The 16,999-nt window shown below is 44.2% G+C and overlaps 1 protein-coding gene across 1 annotated transcript in view; it reads left to right on the top strand.

Annotated features, from left to right (window-relative positions):
• Positions 1–16,999, top strand: part of LOC133848630 (E3 ubiquitin-protein ligase highwire) — a 63,598-nt gene that overhangs the window by 45,763 nt on the left and 836 nt on the right. Inside the window, 8 exon segments of the mRNA XM_062284267.1 lie at positions 5,903–6,016; positions 6,229–8,960; positions 9,916–10,430; positions 11,221–12,540; positions 13,525–14,988; positions 15,830–16,171; positions 16,235–16,699; positions 16,768–16,961. Coding sequence (XP_062140251.1) covers positions 5,903–6,016; positions 6,229–8,960; positions 9,916–10,430; positions 11,221–12,540; positions 13,525–14,988; positions 15,830–16,171; positions 16,235–16,699; positions 16,768–16,961 — 7,146 coding nt within the window.

Below are 16,999 nucleotides of genomic sequence, written 5' to 3'. Positions count from 1 at the left end.
TAGTATGCGAGTGTGTGTGTGTGTGTGTGTGTGTGCATGCTACAATTAGTCGCTTCCCCTGTGATTGCAAAGTAACTATATTTATAACGTAAATACGAGTACATAAATAGGTTCTTCAAGATATGAATCATGCATAGATTCCATGGAATCTCACAACTTAGTTATAAACTGAATTCGATCATCAGTTCAGTTGCTAGCTTATCGGTAGTAGCTTTAGGTAGTCCAAAAAAAAAATGTTAAAAGTAAAAGCTCATACAAAAACAAACTGAAACACAGTCTAAGTAAACACGCCTGCGAAAAACGAACCCTTATTGTTTTAAGATCGTCATTTGTCTTAAAGTCGCTGCTTGAACATTGATGTCTGCTTTATCTTTGTTGTGATTTCTCGTCCAATGCCGATAAGATTATCGGTAGCTGATACGAATGCGAATGCCTTTCTAAAAACAATATACATAGATACATAGCATGCAAACCTCTTTGTTTTTGGAAGTTGCTTATAATAAAGCTAGACCACAACTCTGATTTCCTTTTATGAAGTTTTAGTAATCTGAGCTATAGATAGTATATTATTTGAACTGTAAAGTATGGGTGCATTTATCACATACATACATATAAATACATATACTCTAACCAGAAAAAGTCTGCGTACAAACTTAACTCGCAAATTTGATGTTAAATAATAATAGCTGTATTGAAGATATTTTTAAATTAACGATATATCTATGAAAAAGTATAACCAGTCTTCATTTATTTCCATCAACAACTTTTTGATTAAAATCAAAAAACAAAAAGTACACTAGTTTTTGGGCCAGAAAAAGTCTGCTTAAAAACTTAAATTAGTTAAAAAAAAACCATTTATTGATAAAACATTACTAAAATTAGTACGAGGTAGGAAGATCTATTGAGCCAATCAAGCGTTTCGGCAGTGATTAAATTACATTTTTCAGTGAATTCTGGTGGTATTTCGATCCACTCATCCAAAATTGCTCCGGAGGGAGGGAACTGATCGTCAAACTGCGTCGTGAGGGGAAATCTCTGCGAGAAATTGTCGATCTTGTTTTCAAACGCATTCAATGAGTTAAAGAGTCCAACAAAATTTGAATGAAACCGGCACAGTTCAGTCAAAGCCACGTTTTGGTAGGCCGCCAAACGTGACTGATCAAGAACAGCGGGAGGTTTTGAACTGCCGCAAAAATTAGCCATGACATAAAGGAGAAATATAAGAAGTATTTACATGAAAAATTTTGAAAAAGTGGGATGATATTTCATCATAATTTCATAATTTTCTTGAACTATTGTGTATTTAAATCAAAAGAAGAGAAGAGTTCAGTTTTAACAGTCAAAAATCAGTAAATAAACGATATTGATTTTTTAATAAAAATTATAATTGCCATAGTGTGTGTTTGCAGCCTTAAATGATTTCAAACATTACCGTCAATGAATTGGGAATGGAAATTATTTATAGGTTTTTAAGTGTGACGCATGCCAACAGCAGCAAACGTATGTTAAGTGGAATGAGCTCGACTAAAGGTTTCCACTGTGCAGGGTGGGAACTGATCGTCGTCAATTGGGTGACAGACCCGTCTTTTACTTAATTACCGCGATTAAGCGGCGAAACAGAGGGAACTAGAGACCAAGAGAGAAAGAGAATTAAAGAAAGAGAGAGAGAGAGAGAGAGAGACTATTTCATAAGTGGAGCGCGCGACTTGCAATCAATTTGCGTTGCATTTGACGATGCGACGAGCGGAAGTTGTTCCCTTCCCCCCTTCCCCCTTCCCCGCCCCCACGCATCTTTAGTTCCCTTCTCCCCGCGAACAAGCAGGCAACCAACTGCCACAATGCGGGCATTTCTCTCTCCCCGTTCCCCCTCTTCGCATAACTCCGTGCTCTCTCTCTCTCTCTCTCTCTCTCTCTCTGCTCAGTTATCATTGATGATTTGGTGATTTTTTCGTCTTCTGTTCTCTTCTCTTTTTTGGTTCTATGCTTTTCAATTGTTCATTGTGGGATATTCAGTTCTAAAATTGATTGTGCGATAAGTGCATTGATATCTGACGCACACACTTACACCACACACACGCACACACACACAGAGAAAACGCAAACACACGCACTTGACTTTGGGCCCCCAATTGCAATTGGAACTTTGGACTTTCAATTCCGCGTGTAAAGCTGCAATCACTTTTCATTCAGCACAAACTACTTTTTCTTTTCATTCACCTTTGGCTGATAAGGAAATGCTGTCAACAATGATAACTTCAGATTTGTCCACTACAGTGTGTAGGCCTTTTTGTTTTGAAAGTGTTACGATTATTGATAATACTCACAGATATCATAATGTTTGCTATTCGTAATGTAAAGCATTCTACACAGATTTCGATGTATGCGATTAGCGAGTTAATACACAAATACAAATGCATATTTATATATTTAAATTTATTTATAATTTTATTTATTCCATTTTGTAACTATGTTCATTTATATCCATTCCTTTCTATTTATATTTATGAATAGTAATTTCACATATGCTCTTGTTATTATTTTTAATTTTTCACACTACATTTGTACTATATATTTATAAATATATTGTATGTATGTATGTATTTTAATTGTGATATCAAGATGTAATTATATATATAAATTTATATATATCTATATGATTTCATTTTTCTTTGTTATTATATATATTTCTCTATTTAACTGTTTATATTTATCTAGTATTCCATATTGATCTTTATGTTAATATCATATGATTCCATTTTTATTTTTAACTCTTCTAATATTATATAGTATGTGCATATGTATTTTTCTATTATAGTATTTCCTTATATCTAGTATTCCATATTCTGAACTTATGTGAATATGTTACATTTTCATGTATTTCTTTCCATATTTATTAGAACTTTTCCTCATATCTATTTCCCTATTTGTATCGTTACCTTTTTTATCATACATGTATTTATCTCTGCTTACGTTAATATTTTTAATTTTCCATGCCGATCGTCAGTACAGAGTTGTGTATTGAAAGGGGTTGTTGCCTTTTTTTTTGAATAGATACTCTGCCGCAGTTTGTTGAATGAATTTATGCATTTAATAGTTCTGTTTGCTCCAGTTGGGTTCAGTTTTGGGGTTCAGCTACACTGAACTCTCCAAAAACTTCAAGCTGGGTCTGTGCTCAGGTCGCCTTCAATATGGGGTTAGGTTAGGGTTGGGGTCCAAAGCGGCGCTGTATGCGTTCAATGGAAAATGAAAACGTGTTTCCCACAGGTAGCCACACACAGACACGCTCATTTACACACACACACACACACACACACGCACTGACACACATGATTGTGGTGGCTGACACGCCACAGTTGGTTGCTGGCCTTTGTTATTATTGCTGAAGTGCAGGGTCACATTTTGTTTACGTGTCCCCCTCCTCCCCTGTCACTCTCTCTCTCTCTCTCTCTCGCTCTATCTGTAACTTGTGTTGGGGGGAGCAAAGCGGGGATCACCACACATGTCTACATATGTACAAGTGTATGTGTGTGTGTACCTTTTGTGCAGTGCATTTCGTTGGAAAAGTTGATTCTTTCATTTTCATTTTCATTTCATTTCATTTTTGGTATTGTTTTATTTGCTTTTTATGTAAATGCGTGCAGTTTGTTTGCTTCCCCGTTTGCCCCGCACTGATTGTGCCTATTGCTGTCCCCCCTTTTGTATAAACATATTGTAGGAGCCATCGCTAAGTGGCCGCAAAAGTCTCCTATCGGGGCTTCAAGTGTGTTTACAATGCACATTGGGATGAAATGCCTTTATTTTGGCCATAACCGTAATTTTAAAGCTAGAAAGTTGAAACTTGGAGAATTTGCTGCTTATATTATTTGTGAATTTCGGATTTTTTATTTTTATTTTTTTTTTTTTTTTTTTTTTTTTTTTATTTTTTATTTTTTTTTGTTTTAATCACCTCTAAATCGTTTTCCGGAAAATCATTTGGAATTACCCAGTCAAAAGAGGCCTTGACATTGCGATTTGAATCCAGCCAAATTTTTAGTTAGTCACCCCGACGAAGAGAAACCTTGCTTGTATCTATTGAAATATTTAACCCCCCCGCAAATTCCCGCAAATTAATTAAATGCTACCTGAATATACACATAATAACTCATACTACCACATAAGTTGTTATTTGTTATCTGTTGTTTCTTGCTAGATATGCTCCACGAAACACAAATATTTTAAGGTTAGAACCAACAAAACTAATGCTTACGTATTTCATTAAAAACATGACAACACAAAAACAAATATAATTAAAAACTTATACAAATATTTTCTACATACCATGAAGAACATTTTCCAATTTAAGGTATTTTAATAAGTCAAACTGTTTAAAAATACGACAACGCCAAAATTAAGAAATTTTACTAGTCAGCAAACTTGCACGCACAACGTGGCAAGAACAGCTGACTTTAAACAGCTGGTGCAAGACGAAGGCTGCGCAATAAAATTCAAATTAAATATTTTCGATGTCTAGGGACATTTCTAAGCTTGAAATAATTGCAACATTATTGATATATTAACATGAACTTTTTAGGTTTTTGCCAAAATAAAGGCCTTTCATCCCAATGTGCAATGTCTGAACGCACACAAACGCAAACTTAAATATTATTTGCACTAGATACTGTGCACTGTTCCCACTGCAGTGGGACTATGATCGAATTATTCTAGAACATTGGGTAATGTAAAGTTTTAGCTGAGAGATAAGCGATATTCGACGTCGTGCTTAGTCAACTGTGATGGCGTGTCTTTATCTACGAGTAAAGCCATTTTATTTTGCTAAACTATTTCGGCATTTGCAAATAATATGTCTATTATTTATCTTATCAATCAGCACAAACAAGAAAGAAAGCTATAGTTAAGCTTTGACAGAAATAGATGCTTTACTTTATATTGGATTACTCAACATTATTTTGTTGTTTGTTCCGCTTTTAAGCTTGTGCAACATTTTATTGCATTTTGCATCCTACAATTTTTGAAATTATTCGATATTAAATACACGATGATCAAGCAAATTAAAGAAAAAGCTACGAAATTTAGAGACTCAATTTAATATGATACATTTTAGTCGTTTGAAAAGCTAAGCTATGTACATACATACATACATACATACATACATTCATACATACATATGTAGTACATATATATACACATTGTGTACATTCATTTATATATATGGGGTCAAAGATGGCTTCCTTACTTAATCTACCTTTTTTATTGTTGTTGTTATTATTGAAATTATAACTTCATCGAGTGCCAAGCGACAAAAATTATGGCAAGTTATTTATACCCTTTAAAAGAAGCATTGTCTTGAGACAAACAAATAATTAGTCTCTGTGCAAATGATTTATATGTGTTATAGTGAATTGTGATTGATAAGAGAGTTTTACATTTTACCTAAGAGAACAATTTTCGTATTTGTGTGCTAACTGACTGTTCCTTGTTCATGTGCGTGCTTGTCCCTCACATTCACACACGCACACACACACATGCATACAGGCTTGACACCTGCTGCGAGAGCGCATCGCTACGTGCTCTTTCCGCGCTGCCCCCCGCCCAACGACTGGCCCCATGAAAAGAAACATACGAGCGTACGTGACCGTTTGCCATTGACCACTGCATGTCAAAGAGAGACAGAGTGAGAGGGGGAAAGAGAGAGAGATTGTTCTCGAACATTCGGTTAGCCTTTGATGTCTCTATTGTGTTTGATTCTGATTGGAATGCATTCAACATTTGATTTCACTACGGGAGTTTACCCTTGGTGTGTTGCCCCTTTTTCCTTTTCTTATTTCGCTGCTTCACTATTTAATTTCCTGTCTGTGCTCTCTCCTAATTAATCAATTGCATCTTTCGATCATTTCATTTGCAGTTCCCAGTCAAATGAGCGACAATTTCTCAAGGATTTCATTAGCGGCGCGCCTGGATCATCAGGAGCTCGCTTGGCCGCCTGGCTGCAGCCGGAATCGCGGCTCGATCCCAACAAGTAAGTGTGAAGCGTTATCTATCGCATATTTGTAGTGAGAATCACCGTTATCATTATGAGTAATGTTAACGCTTGACCTGAATTTAGAAAGTGTCCAGATCGCTGTTTAAGTTTTAGAGGACTAAAATTCAAATGCTTTAATTTCCACTCATTCCATATCTTCTCTCTTTCTTTCTTTCCATCTCTCCTGTCGCTCCATTTCTTCATCTCAGATGCGAGCTAAACACGATCACGGAACCCTTGCGGTATGGCTGGCCCACCCAGGTCACGGTAACCATACGGGATCAGTACGGCGATGCGGTCCTGGTGCCGGAGTTGAAGGTGGAGATCAAGGCGATACCAACGGGACCAGATCGCAGCGGTGGCGCTGGCAACCTGAAGATGCGACGCACCTCCTACGCCGAGGATGGACAACACGGCGTAGGCGGCATGGGACTGGCCGGACAGTTGGGCGGAATGACGCCGCCACCGCGACTCAACTACGAGGCGACGACCAAAGAGAAGATGTGCTTCAAGGCGATCACATTCATGAAACCCTACACGAACTATTCGTTCGAGGAGCTGCGGTTCAGCAGTCCGGTGCAGACGCGTACCACGGAGGCTCTGTGTGCCCAGGACATGGAGGACGGCACATTCAGTGTGCACTGGACCCCGAACTCGGTGGGCGGCTATTGCCTGGCCGTGACCATCGATGGCATACCCCTCGAGGAGGTCTATCGCGTCGAGGTGAAGGAGGGCGTCCTGCCGCCGCCGGCGCAGCGCTCGAATGCCGCCAGGCGACCGCAGGCGCCGAGCAAGCTGCGACGCTTTCAGGCCAGGCACAGCACTGGACTGCGTATTCGTTCGCATCCCACGCTGCAGTCAGAGCAGGTGGGCGTGGTGCGGTTGGGCGGCATCATATCGTTCATCGATGAGATCGAGAATGACGATGGGATCTGGTTGCGCCTGAGCACCGAGTCGATACGGCAACACTGCACCATGGGCTGGTATCCCACCGAGGCCTGGTGTCTGCAGTTCAATCAGCATTTGGCTCGCACGCTCCTCCAGCCGGTGACGGATGCGCCAACCAAGGGCGGACGTGGCAAGTCCGGGGAGCTGACGGATCTGAGTGCCACCAGTCCGTGTGGCAGCAATGGCGAGAGTCCCACAAGTCCCGTGGCAACAAGTCCCGACAAGGAGAGCGGCGAGCGCAAGATCTTCGAGACGACGACGTCAACGGTGACAACGACGACGTCTGCGGTGACGACGACAACCACAACGACAACGAGCAGCAGCTCTGCCTCTGTCTCTGCCTCCGCATCGGTCTCCGCCTCCGCCTCTGCCTCGACTAATCCTTTTCTGCTGCCAGCGGCCAAGTCCACGGAGCAGCTAAGCGACGCGGAGCAAGCTACATCGCTGCCACCCACTGAGCTGCTCCCCGGCAATCTGGGCTCCGCGATAGCGGGCGTTGTGGGCGGCGGTGCCATCAAGCTGCAGGCGTTGCAAAAGTGGTTCAAGGGCGATGCCATGGAGCAGCAGCAGCAGCAGTCGTCGCCCTTGGCCTCTGGCGTCTCGGTGCGTGAGATGGTGCGTGCCATGGGCGCCCAGGAGTCGCCGTTGTTGCCACGCGGCGGCAATGGCAACAGTCGCCTCGAACAGCAGCAGCAGCAGCAGCAGCCACCGAACGAAACCGACGCGGACTTTGACATCGCGAATGTCCGTCGCATGAACTACACGGCCAGCCAGACGGCAGCCCTGCTGTCCACACCAAAGCATACGCCACGCCGTGGCGTCGCAGCCAGCGAAGCAGCTGCGGGTGCCGCACAGATCGCCCAGCTGGAGGAGGATCTCAGTCTGTTGCAGATCACGACGACGACAACCGCTTGCAATACGGGCATCGAGCTGCAGAGCGAACTGCAGTTGGCGGACTCCTCGAGTCCCACCGCAGCCACCAGCAGCTCCTCGACGTCGGCTAATGCTTCAGGTACGGCGACTGCATCGGCTTCGGCATCGGGCGGCTGCTCCAAGCGGAGCACCATCATGGGTCCCATCAAGCGGGCGATGCCGCCTTCCTTCGCCGAGAGCATACGCGCTGTCTTTGCGGCGCTGCTGTGGCACGAAGGTGTTGTCCACGATGCGATGGCCTGCGCCAGTTTCTTGAAGTTTCATCCGGGTCTGCCCAAGGAGGGTGCCACCGTGGTGACTCGACGCGGCGAGTCGGGTGATCCGCGTCTGCAGTTGTCGCGGGAACAGAAGGCACAGCAGCGACACTCGGTGGAGGTCGCGAATGCCGGACATTATCTGAACATACGTCCATCGACGCTGGAGACATTGGCGAAGAGCGGCAACTGTTCGCTGCATAATCGCAGCAAGCATCGCAAGGCGACGTCGTCGTCGTCGTCGTCGGGTGCCGCTGCCATCGAGGATCCATCGGAGAAGCTACACGCTCTGCCGGAGCTGGTGAGCGTGCTGCCGCCGGCTCTGCGTTGTCTTGTGTATCTCTGGGAACAGATCTGCGCCGGCTGCGTGCACATTGTGCAGTCGAATGCCCTGGAGCAGCGCGAACAGCGATTGTTGTCGCCTGGCACCAGGGAAGCCAACGGCGAACTGGATGCAAAGGAGTGCAAGGGGAATGGCGGGGAACTGGACAAGGATGCGGCGGGCAAGAAATGCAAGCGTAAGAAGAAGGATGACGGCAGCTGGTGTGAGATCTGTGAACTCTTCCTGCCCATGCCCGTCACATATCACATGCGCATCGCTCATCCCGGCTGCGGCAAGTCCGCCAAGGGCAAGGGCTACAACTCAGTGGGCATCTTCTGCGAGGGATGGGCCGGCAACTGTGGCGAGGGCGGCAAGGGCGCCTCCAGTTGGTTCCTCATGTGCGACGCCTGCCGGGATAAGTATTTGGCCAGCAGTCGCAGTGCCAACAACATCAACATTTCCGCTCCACACGTGTCCAATGCAAGTGAGTTTTGACTTTATCGATCACTTATTGAAAAAGCAGGGGGAATCATTATTAGCGTCAAATTCTGTTGTAGTTTGACTTATTATTAACATAACTTGCGAATGATTTGCATTTATCGCTAAGTGATCGCAATAAATAATGATATATTCTTATATCGTTTATCGACTTATCGATAAATTGGTCAAATTATAATACGTTATTGAATTATCAATAATACTTAAGGCTGCTTTCTCAGTAGAATATTCATGAAGTTGTAAGTTTATTATTGTCACTCAGATTTTTGCTGCATCTCATAGAGAGCGATAATTATTTATCTAAATTGTGGAGTTCAATATATTCTCCTATATATTAGGCGATAAATTTATGAAATGAAAGCGAATAATACTTTAGACACGATTGGAAGCCTGAATAGTAGTTTATTTTTGAGTTAGATAAATCATTAACATTATTTAATATGTTCTTCATTTATTGCTTAGCAATTTATTCATAAATATTCCAGATGGTTTCCCCAGTTTTAGTTTGTGTATTTTCATAAATTCAATAAGTTTTACACTATTAAAGTAGTTATCAATTATCTTGAATAATTTCAAGTTATACTATATTTTCTTTTGCAATCGTTTGACAAATCAAACATAAAAAATTCGCTAACCAAATTTGGGTTTCCTTCATACATATATTTTCTTAGAGGTTTTACTATTTTATCGCTTGTTGTTTGAATGCAGTCTTATCTTTTAACATGTTTATAGTTGTGTTAAAGACGTGATCAAACATGTTTCGACAAGTCGTAAATGGTTGTGTCTGCACTCGTGTGACGACACGATTAAAATACTCTTGCTTTCCTTTTGCTCTGTTCTACCTACTTGAAAAGTCGTGTCACGACCATCGACGATACCATCGTTATCTCTCTCCTTTTCTCTTTCATTTGACTAATTACCTATCAATTCGACACTTGCAGCCACTGAAATGAACCTGTTCGGCGTGAAGACAACCACGCTGATAGCCAACTCGGAGGTCTACACCACAATGCGAGAGAATGCCACATTCCTGCTGGAGCTGTGCTCCTCGAGCAGCGCCAGTAACAGCCTTCAGGCGACAAGCAGCAGTGTTGTTGCTGCTGGGGCAGGCAACAGTGGCAACCAGAAGAGATCGCCACAACAGCAGATGTCGATGGGCATGCCTGTGGTCATTGAGCATCAACATCTGGGCATGCCTGATCTGAATCTCAGCAACAAGCCGAGCACCAGTCGAGCTGACTCCGCTCGCAGCAGTCGCATTGGCAATCGACTCAGTGGCAAGTTTACGCCCTTCCGCAAGAGCTTTGTGGGCGTGCCTCCTGCCACGCCAGACAACGTTTGGCTGGCACCCGACAGCTTCGCCTGCCTCGAGTGTCTCGGCACCGCCGCCCACGAGGATTTGCCCTACGAGATATTCGGCCTGGGCAACGCCAACAATGAGAACGGTTACGATCGGGTAAGTTTATCATTAGATTAAGATATGAGGCAGCTAAAGAGCCTTGGTAATTAGTAAATAATGAAATATATATGATTCATTTGTACTTCGAAGAAAATATGCATATAAATAAAGCAAATTTAATAATGCAACAATAAATAATCCATACACTTTTTTGTAAGAATATTTATGTGAAAATAATATAAAAGGAATGATAGGGAAAAAACGGATATCGAAAATTCAAATTCAAATTAATTTGTAAATTAAAATACAATACTTAGAAGTTATTTCTAACTGAAGGAATGACTAACATGTTATAAGTATTTAAAAAAAAAAAAGAAATAAACAGACATAAAATAAAAAAAAGAATTAAAAAAAAAGGTGACCAATGTATTAATAATATAAACTGTGTTATTGAATTTCATATTTTAAATGAAGTTATTTTAATTTCTTGTATCTTGGTCACTTTTATCTTTTTCTTCATACTTTTAGGCATTGCAATAAAGATAAATAATACAAAAATTATTCTACGAACTAGGAAAACAAGATTAGATTAAAAATGAAAAAGAAAAAGAAAACAAATCAAATGAATCAGAGTCAGTCGAGTGTACTGTGAGATATCCCTACTAAGAAAACCAAAACAGTGCAGTAAAAATACACCAGAATAATATACTGAAAATTATTCAAATATACCGAATTGTTATATATAATGTTGATATATTTTTCAATATATACCATAGATTACAAAATATACCAAATGTAAAATTTATTTGTAATTATGTTTCTAATTGTTGATTTTTGGTTTTTGCAGCCACTGTCGGAAATCTCTTACGAGTCGTGCGAACCCAACAACTATGAGCTGATGTCCGGCTCGCTGGCGAATCCACCAGCAGCCACTGGAAGTGGCGGCGGCACATTGTCCAAGTTCCATCGCAGCTACTCGATGGGCCAGGGTTGGGCAGCATTGGCTCAGCAGCAGCAACAGCAGCAACAACAGCACCAACAGCTGCAACAGCAGCCACCGACAATGGCGACTGTGGTGCCATTGGATGCCCAACCCAAGGTCGTCTATCGCAGGCGCAACAACTCGTCGTCGAGCGAGGGCGATGGCTCGCTGCTCATCTGCTACCCATCGGAGCATCTGCGTCGCCTGGTGCCACAGAAACTCTTGGCCAGCGTTGCTGTGTTGCATGCCGCATCCAATGCGAACGATGCGCAGTCCTCAGTTGATGCCAAGGACGATCGCCAACAACAGTTGCCGCCGGTAAGTCCGTTGCCATTGCCAGAGCAGAGTAGTGCGCTCCTGACGCGACCTGCGATGGCGTTCATGACCCAGAAGCATGAGCTGGACCGATTGCGCGGTGCAATGCGACGCAGTCTAAGGATCGCCGCCTGCCGTATCTATGCGCTGCAGGCGCTCAATTGGTTGCTGCGTAGCGTCACCCAAGGCGTTTGTCTGCACGATCTGATGTGGTGGTTTGTCAGCTCGCTGGCGCTGGGCAGCGTTGAGCTGGTGGATGGCAAGTACGAGGAGGCCGAACCGGCATTGGAGCATCCCGTTGCGTATACACAGATCAGTGGACGCTTTGCACACTTGATCACTCAATCGCTGCACATTCTGCTGCAATCGGTTGCGGATCTGACGCTGCATCTGCCGCTGGGATCACCGCTGCAGCGGGTGGCGATTCAATGCTTTGGCATACGCTTCCGGCAGGCCGATCATCAGTTCCTGCATAGTTCACATGTGTTTGGCAACATCTCGAAGATCTTGTCCAAGTCCGATGAGCAGAACGATGCCATGGCCATGTCCACAATGCTGGCAGCCACTGGTAACGAGATCCACTGCGATGCCGAGCATAATATTGCCACAGCTAGCAATCAGCTCAACCCCTCGAGCAGTGTGCCGGGTGCCAAAGTCATTTGCTACACCGATTTGGCTGGCATGTTCGAGGTGACGGTCTCGTCGCGTCCCGCCATGGCGGAGTCTCTTACGGACAACTCGACGGAGACGTTCTGGGAGAGCGACGAGGAGGATCGCAACAAATGCAAGATCATTGAGCTCTCAATGAGCAAGCTTAGCTATGCCTGCAAATTTGTGCTCGTGCACATCGACAACAGCCGCGACATTCAGGTAAGTTGAAGCAGCATCCCCGATACTCTCTTTTTATAGTGCACGATTGGGAAACTCTGATAAAGTTTTTTTGTTAATGATGTGAATTAGTACCCGTAGAAGGTACTGCAAAGGGTCGGTGTTAAACAAGGTTAGTACTTGTAGAAGAAATATTGGTGGCCTTTATTTATATACGAATACATAGATAAGAAGCTCGCTTGCTCTTGCTAGGATCGAACAACCACAAAGTTGTGATCTACATCCGTTCTGTGGGAGGTTGCAACTAGGGGGGATGATAAAGCATAAGGACGAAGTGCTTTAGGTGATTACTGTATTACATTCTTATTGCTTTAAATCGGTACTACATTAAATGGTATTGCAGGAGGTCGAAACTTATCAAAATAAGCAATCGGTAATGTAGGTAACCTACAAGGCTCTGCTCTAAATTAGTGCAGCATTAGATTGCTTATCACTTGGATATTTTCAGCAGAATAAAAAATTGTATAAGATCGGTATGGCTCCATAATAAAAAGGAACTGCAGGCAATTGTAGTTTGTCTAGATGAGTTGCTTGCTCGGTCGGTAGATCATTGCCGCAATAAGTTAGTAATTCACTAGATCGGCAAACTCAAAGTTGTGCTTGATAAATATATATTACAGCTATTGCACTATTTGAGTAGTGTTAAGGGTTCGTATTGGCTTACATCGCTGTACTACATTAGGTGCGCTCCAAACTAGCCTATCCCATAAGAATAAGATTGCTGTAGGTCGATGCATATATAGGTTGATTACCACAAGGTTCTGATATATGTTCATTGACACTGCAGGAGGTTGCTATATTCTACATATTCACCAGAGATTGTTCGAATATACTGCTCTGTGCGGTAGTGCGTTAATTACCGATCCAGAACTACGTTAGGTACCAGTCTTAAATCAATAGCATGGCAAATACATCGATAATTAGGCCCACTTAACGCATTACCTCACTTTCCATTTCTATCCGCAGAACAAGGTGCTGAATGTGGTGTTTTATGCCGGTCAATCGCTCGGCGATACCAATCTGATCAAATCAGTGGATGTGGATCAAAAGGCATGCGTTTGGATTGCGGCCAAAATCAGCGACGAGAGCTCCACACATTTTCGCCTTGAGCTCCACGGACCGGAGAACACACTGCGGGTGCGTCAAATCAAGCTGCTGGGACTGCCAAGTGGACAACAACAACAACAAGGAGCAGCTGGTGCTGCTGTTGCTGGCGAAGAGTTGCTGGCGGAGCATCGCTCCAATCTGCGCATGTCACACGCAGCACGCATTCAACAGCAAATCTGCGAGGCGGAAACACTGCGGGTCTTCCGTCTCATCACCGGCCAGGTCTTTGGCAAGCTGATCAGCAATGTGAACGATGCGGTCACAGCCACTGGCGGGGGAGCGGGCGGAGCTGCTGGCTCCTCTTCGGTTCTGGACGGTGGTGGCAACTCCATGCTGGCGGACTCACTTGATCTCCGGGAACACATGGTCGGCATACTGTTCTCGCGCAGCAAACTGTCGCATCTGCAGAAGCAGGTGATTGTGCACATTGTGCACGCCATCAAGAAGGAGGCGCAACGGGCCAAGGAGGACTGGGAGCTGGCCAATTTGGCACATGTGCTCAAGCATCAGCCGGCACAACAAACAGCCGCAGCACCTCAGTCAGCGACCACTGGCGCTTCAGCGCTCATCTCCAGCGACAGCAGCTCGGAACGCAGTCGCGCCCCGGACACCTATTGCTTTGAGATGCTCAGCATGGTGCTGGCGCTCTCCGGCAGCGTGGTTGGTCGCTCCTATCTGTCGCAACAGTACGGTCTGCTGCGGGATCTGCTCGGTTTGCTGCACACGGGCAGCGATCGAGTGCAGCGTCAGGTGACGGCGCTGTTGCGTCGCATACTTCCCGAAATAACGCCGGAGAGTTTCGCCGAGCTGCTCGGCGTGCAGCGGCTGCCACCGGCGGACTACAGCATCGCGCATCAGAGTGCCAGCGACTTTGACATGAGTCGCTTGGGGCTGCTCGACATTTTCCTGGCCGTTATTGCCAAGTCACTGCAGTTGCAGGTCAAGGTAAAGACAACGTCGGCCAATGCAGCTGGCGGCGTGACGGTGCCAAGTGGCGGCAACACAACGGCTGGCGGAAACATCGGAACGGCAACAGCGAAGTCGGGACAGCTGGAGAAGACGCCGGCATTTGTGCGTCTCTGCAGTTCGTTGGATCTGTCCGTGCAACTGTTGCGTGCACGTCCCACAACAGCGGAGCAATTGGCGACCGCCTCATCGACTGCCTCATCAACGGCGCCCGGTGGCAGCGATCCCTTTCGCTTTGATGCGGCGCCCGTGAAGAAGGAGTCGAAACGGAATCTGAATCAACGCTGGTTCCTCAACGGTATCATCTCCACCAAACAGGCGGAGAGCATCATTGGCCTCATACGGGATTTGGCAAGCGTAAGTTATTTGATTTAGTTATTTTATTATACCTACAGCTATGTATATTCTTGATCAGCGTCAACAGCTGAGACGATGTAGATATGTCCGTCTGTCCGACAATCTAGTATATTTTGAATGTAATACTATATTGATATACCAAATATGTTATAGTCTTCTGTATTTCTTGTATATTAATTCAGTAGTAGTATATTCATATACTAAATATTGCTTTCGGTATATTTATATACTTTTGCTATATTAATTTGGGTGTAATATATTAATATACCAAATATAGCTTTCGGTATATTTTAGTATTTCTTGGTGTATTTATGTATGTGGTAGTACTAAATTGATATACCATATATGGCTTAAGAATATTTTCGGTATATTAATGGGGTAGTACTATCAAATATATCATTTGGTATATTTTACTATTTTTGGTATATTAATGCGTTGGTTCTATATTGATATATCAAATATAGTCTTCGCTATTTTTGTATAATTTCGGGATTGGTATTTTTAAATACTAAATATTGCTTTCGGTATATTTAGAAATGTTTGGTATTTTAATTCAGCAGTACTATATTGATATATCAAATATAACCATAGGTATATTTTAGTATTTCTTGGTATATTTATGTGGTAGTATTGAATTGATATACGAAATATAGTGTTAATTTAATTTTTCATATATTTGGTATATTAATGTTGTATGTATCCTTCGGTATATTTTTGTATTTTTAGTGATAATATATTGATATACAAAATATAGCCTTATCATAGTCGAGTACACTCGACTGTAGTTTTCTCACTCGTTTTCAAATTCAAGCAATTAACCATACCATGTCTTACTTTGCAGGGCAAGCTGAGCGAGAAGTGGTCACAGATCACCAAGGCGGCCATTGCCGAGTCAGTGTTGAATTTAACACGCCTTGAGGAGATCTATCGCACGCCGGAGCATTGCACAAAGACGGCAACATTGTGGCTGGCGTTGGCCAGTCTCTGTGTGCTGGAGCGTGATCACGTCGAGAAACTCTCCTCGGGCCAATGGTCAAAGCTCTGCGACACGCGTCCCATGTGCAGCAATCACGACGATGGCGAAACGGCGGCGATCATACAATGCGAGACGTGCGGTTCGCTTTGCGGCGACTGCGATCGCTTTTTGCACTTGAATCGCAAGACGCGTTCACATAAGCGCACGGTAAGTTGTAAAACGTTGAGTCCCCAAAGAAGAATGCATATAATTTGAGATACTACTTCGCAGGTGTGCAAGGAGGAGGAGGAGGCGATACGCGTAGAGCTGCATGAATCGTGCGGTCGCACCAAACTCTTTTGGCTCTTGGCCCTGGCCGACTCAAAGACCCTGAAGGCGATGGTCGAGTTTCGCGATGGCAGTCACACGATCATTTCGGGGCCACAGGAGGCAGTCGGACGGTGTCGCTTCTGCGGCCTCACTGGCAACTCGGGTCTGCTGGAGATTGGCAACGTGTGCGCCGATGCCCAGTGCCAGGAGTATGCGGCCAATTCCTGCCTGAAAACAAAGCCCTGCGGTCATGCCTGCGGCGGCGTTGCAGGCGAACGCAAGTGCTTGCCCTGTCTGCAGCATGTGTGCCATGCACGCGAGAATGAGCTGGCCGAGGAGCTGCGCGATCCGAAACTAACCCAAGATGCCGATGACATGTGCATGATCTGCTTCGTCGAGGCGCTCTCGTGTGCGCCCTCCATACACGTAAGTCAGAGACGAAAGAGAGAGAAAGTTCAACAGTATCAACAGCTAATCGTGAATTTCAATTGCAGTTGGAGTGCGGTCATGTGTTTCACTTTCATTGCTGCAAGGCGGTGCTGGAGAAACGCTGGAGCGGACCACGTATCACGTTTGGCTTCTCGCTGTGCCCCATCTGCAAGGCGGACATACAGCATCCATTGCTGGCCGACATTCTGGAGCCCATCAATGGACTCAAGCAGGACGTCAAACGCAAGGCGATCATGCGGTAAGTACGCAACGGACACAATGTCATCGACTGTAACT

The sequence above is a fragment of the Drosophila sulfurigaster genome, chromosome X (assembly GCF_023558435.1).
Source record: "Drosophila sulfurigaster albostrigata strain 15112-1811.04 chromosome X, ASM2355843v2, whole genome shotgun sequence".
Classification (NCBI taxonomy): domain Eukaryota; kingdom Metazoa; phylum Arthropoda; class Insecta; order Diptera; family Drosophilidae; genus Drosophila; species Drosophila sulfurigaster.
Note: the sequence above shows the minus strand (reverse complement) of the source record. Positions and strands in the feature narration are given on the sequence as shown.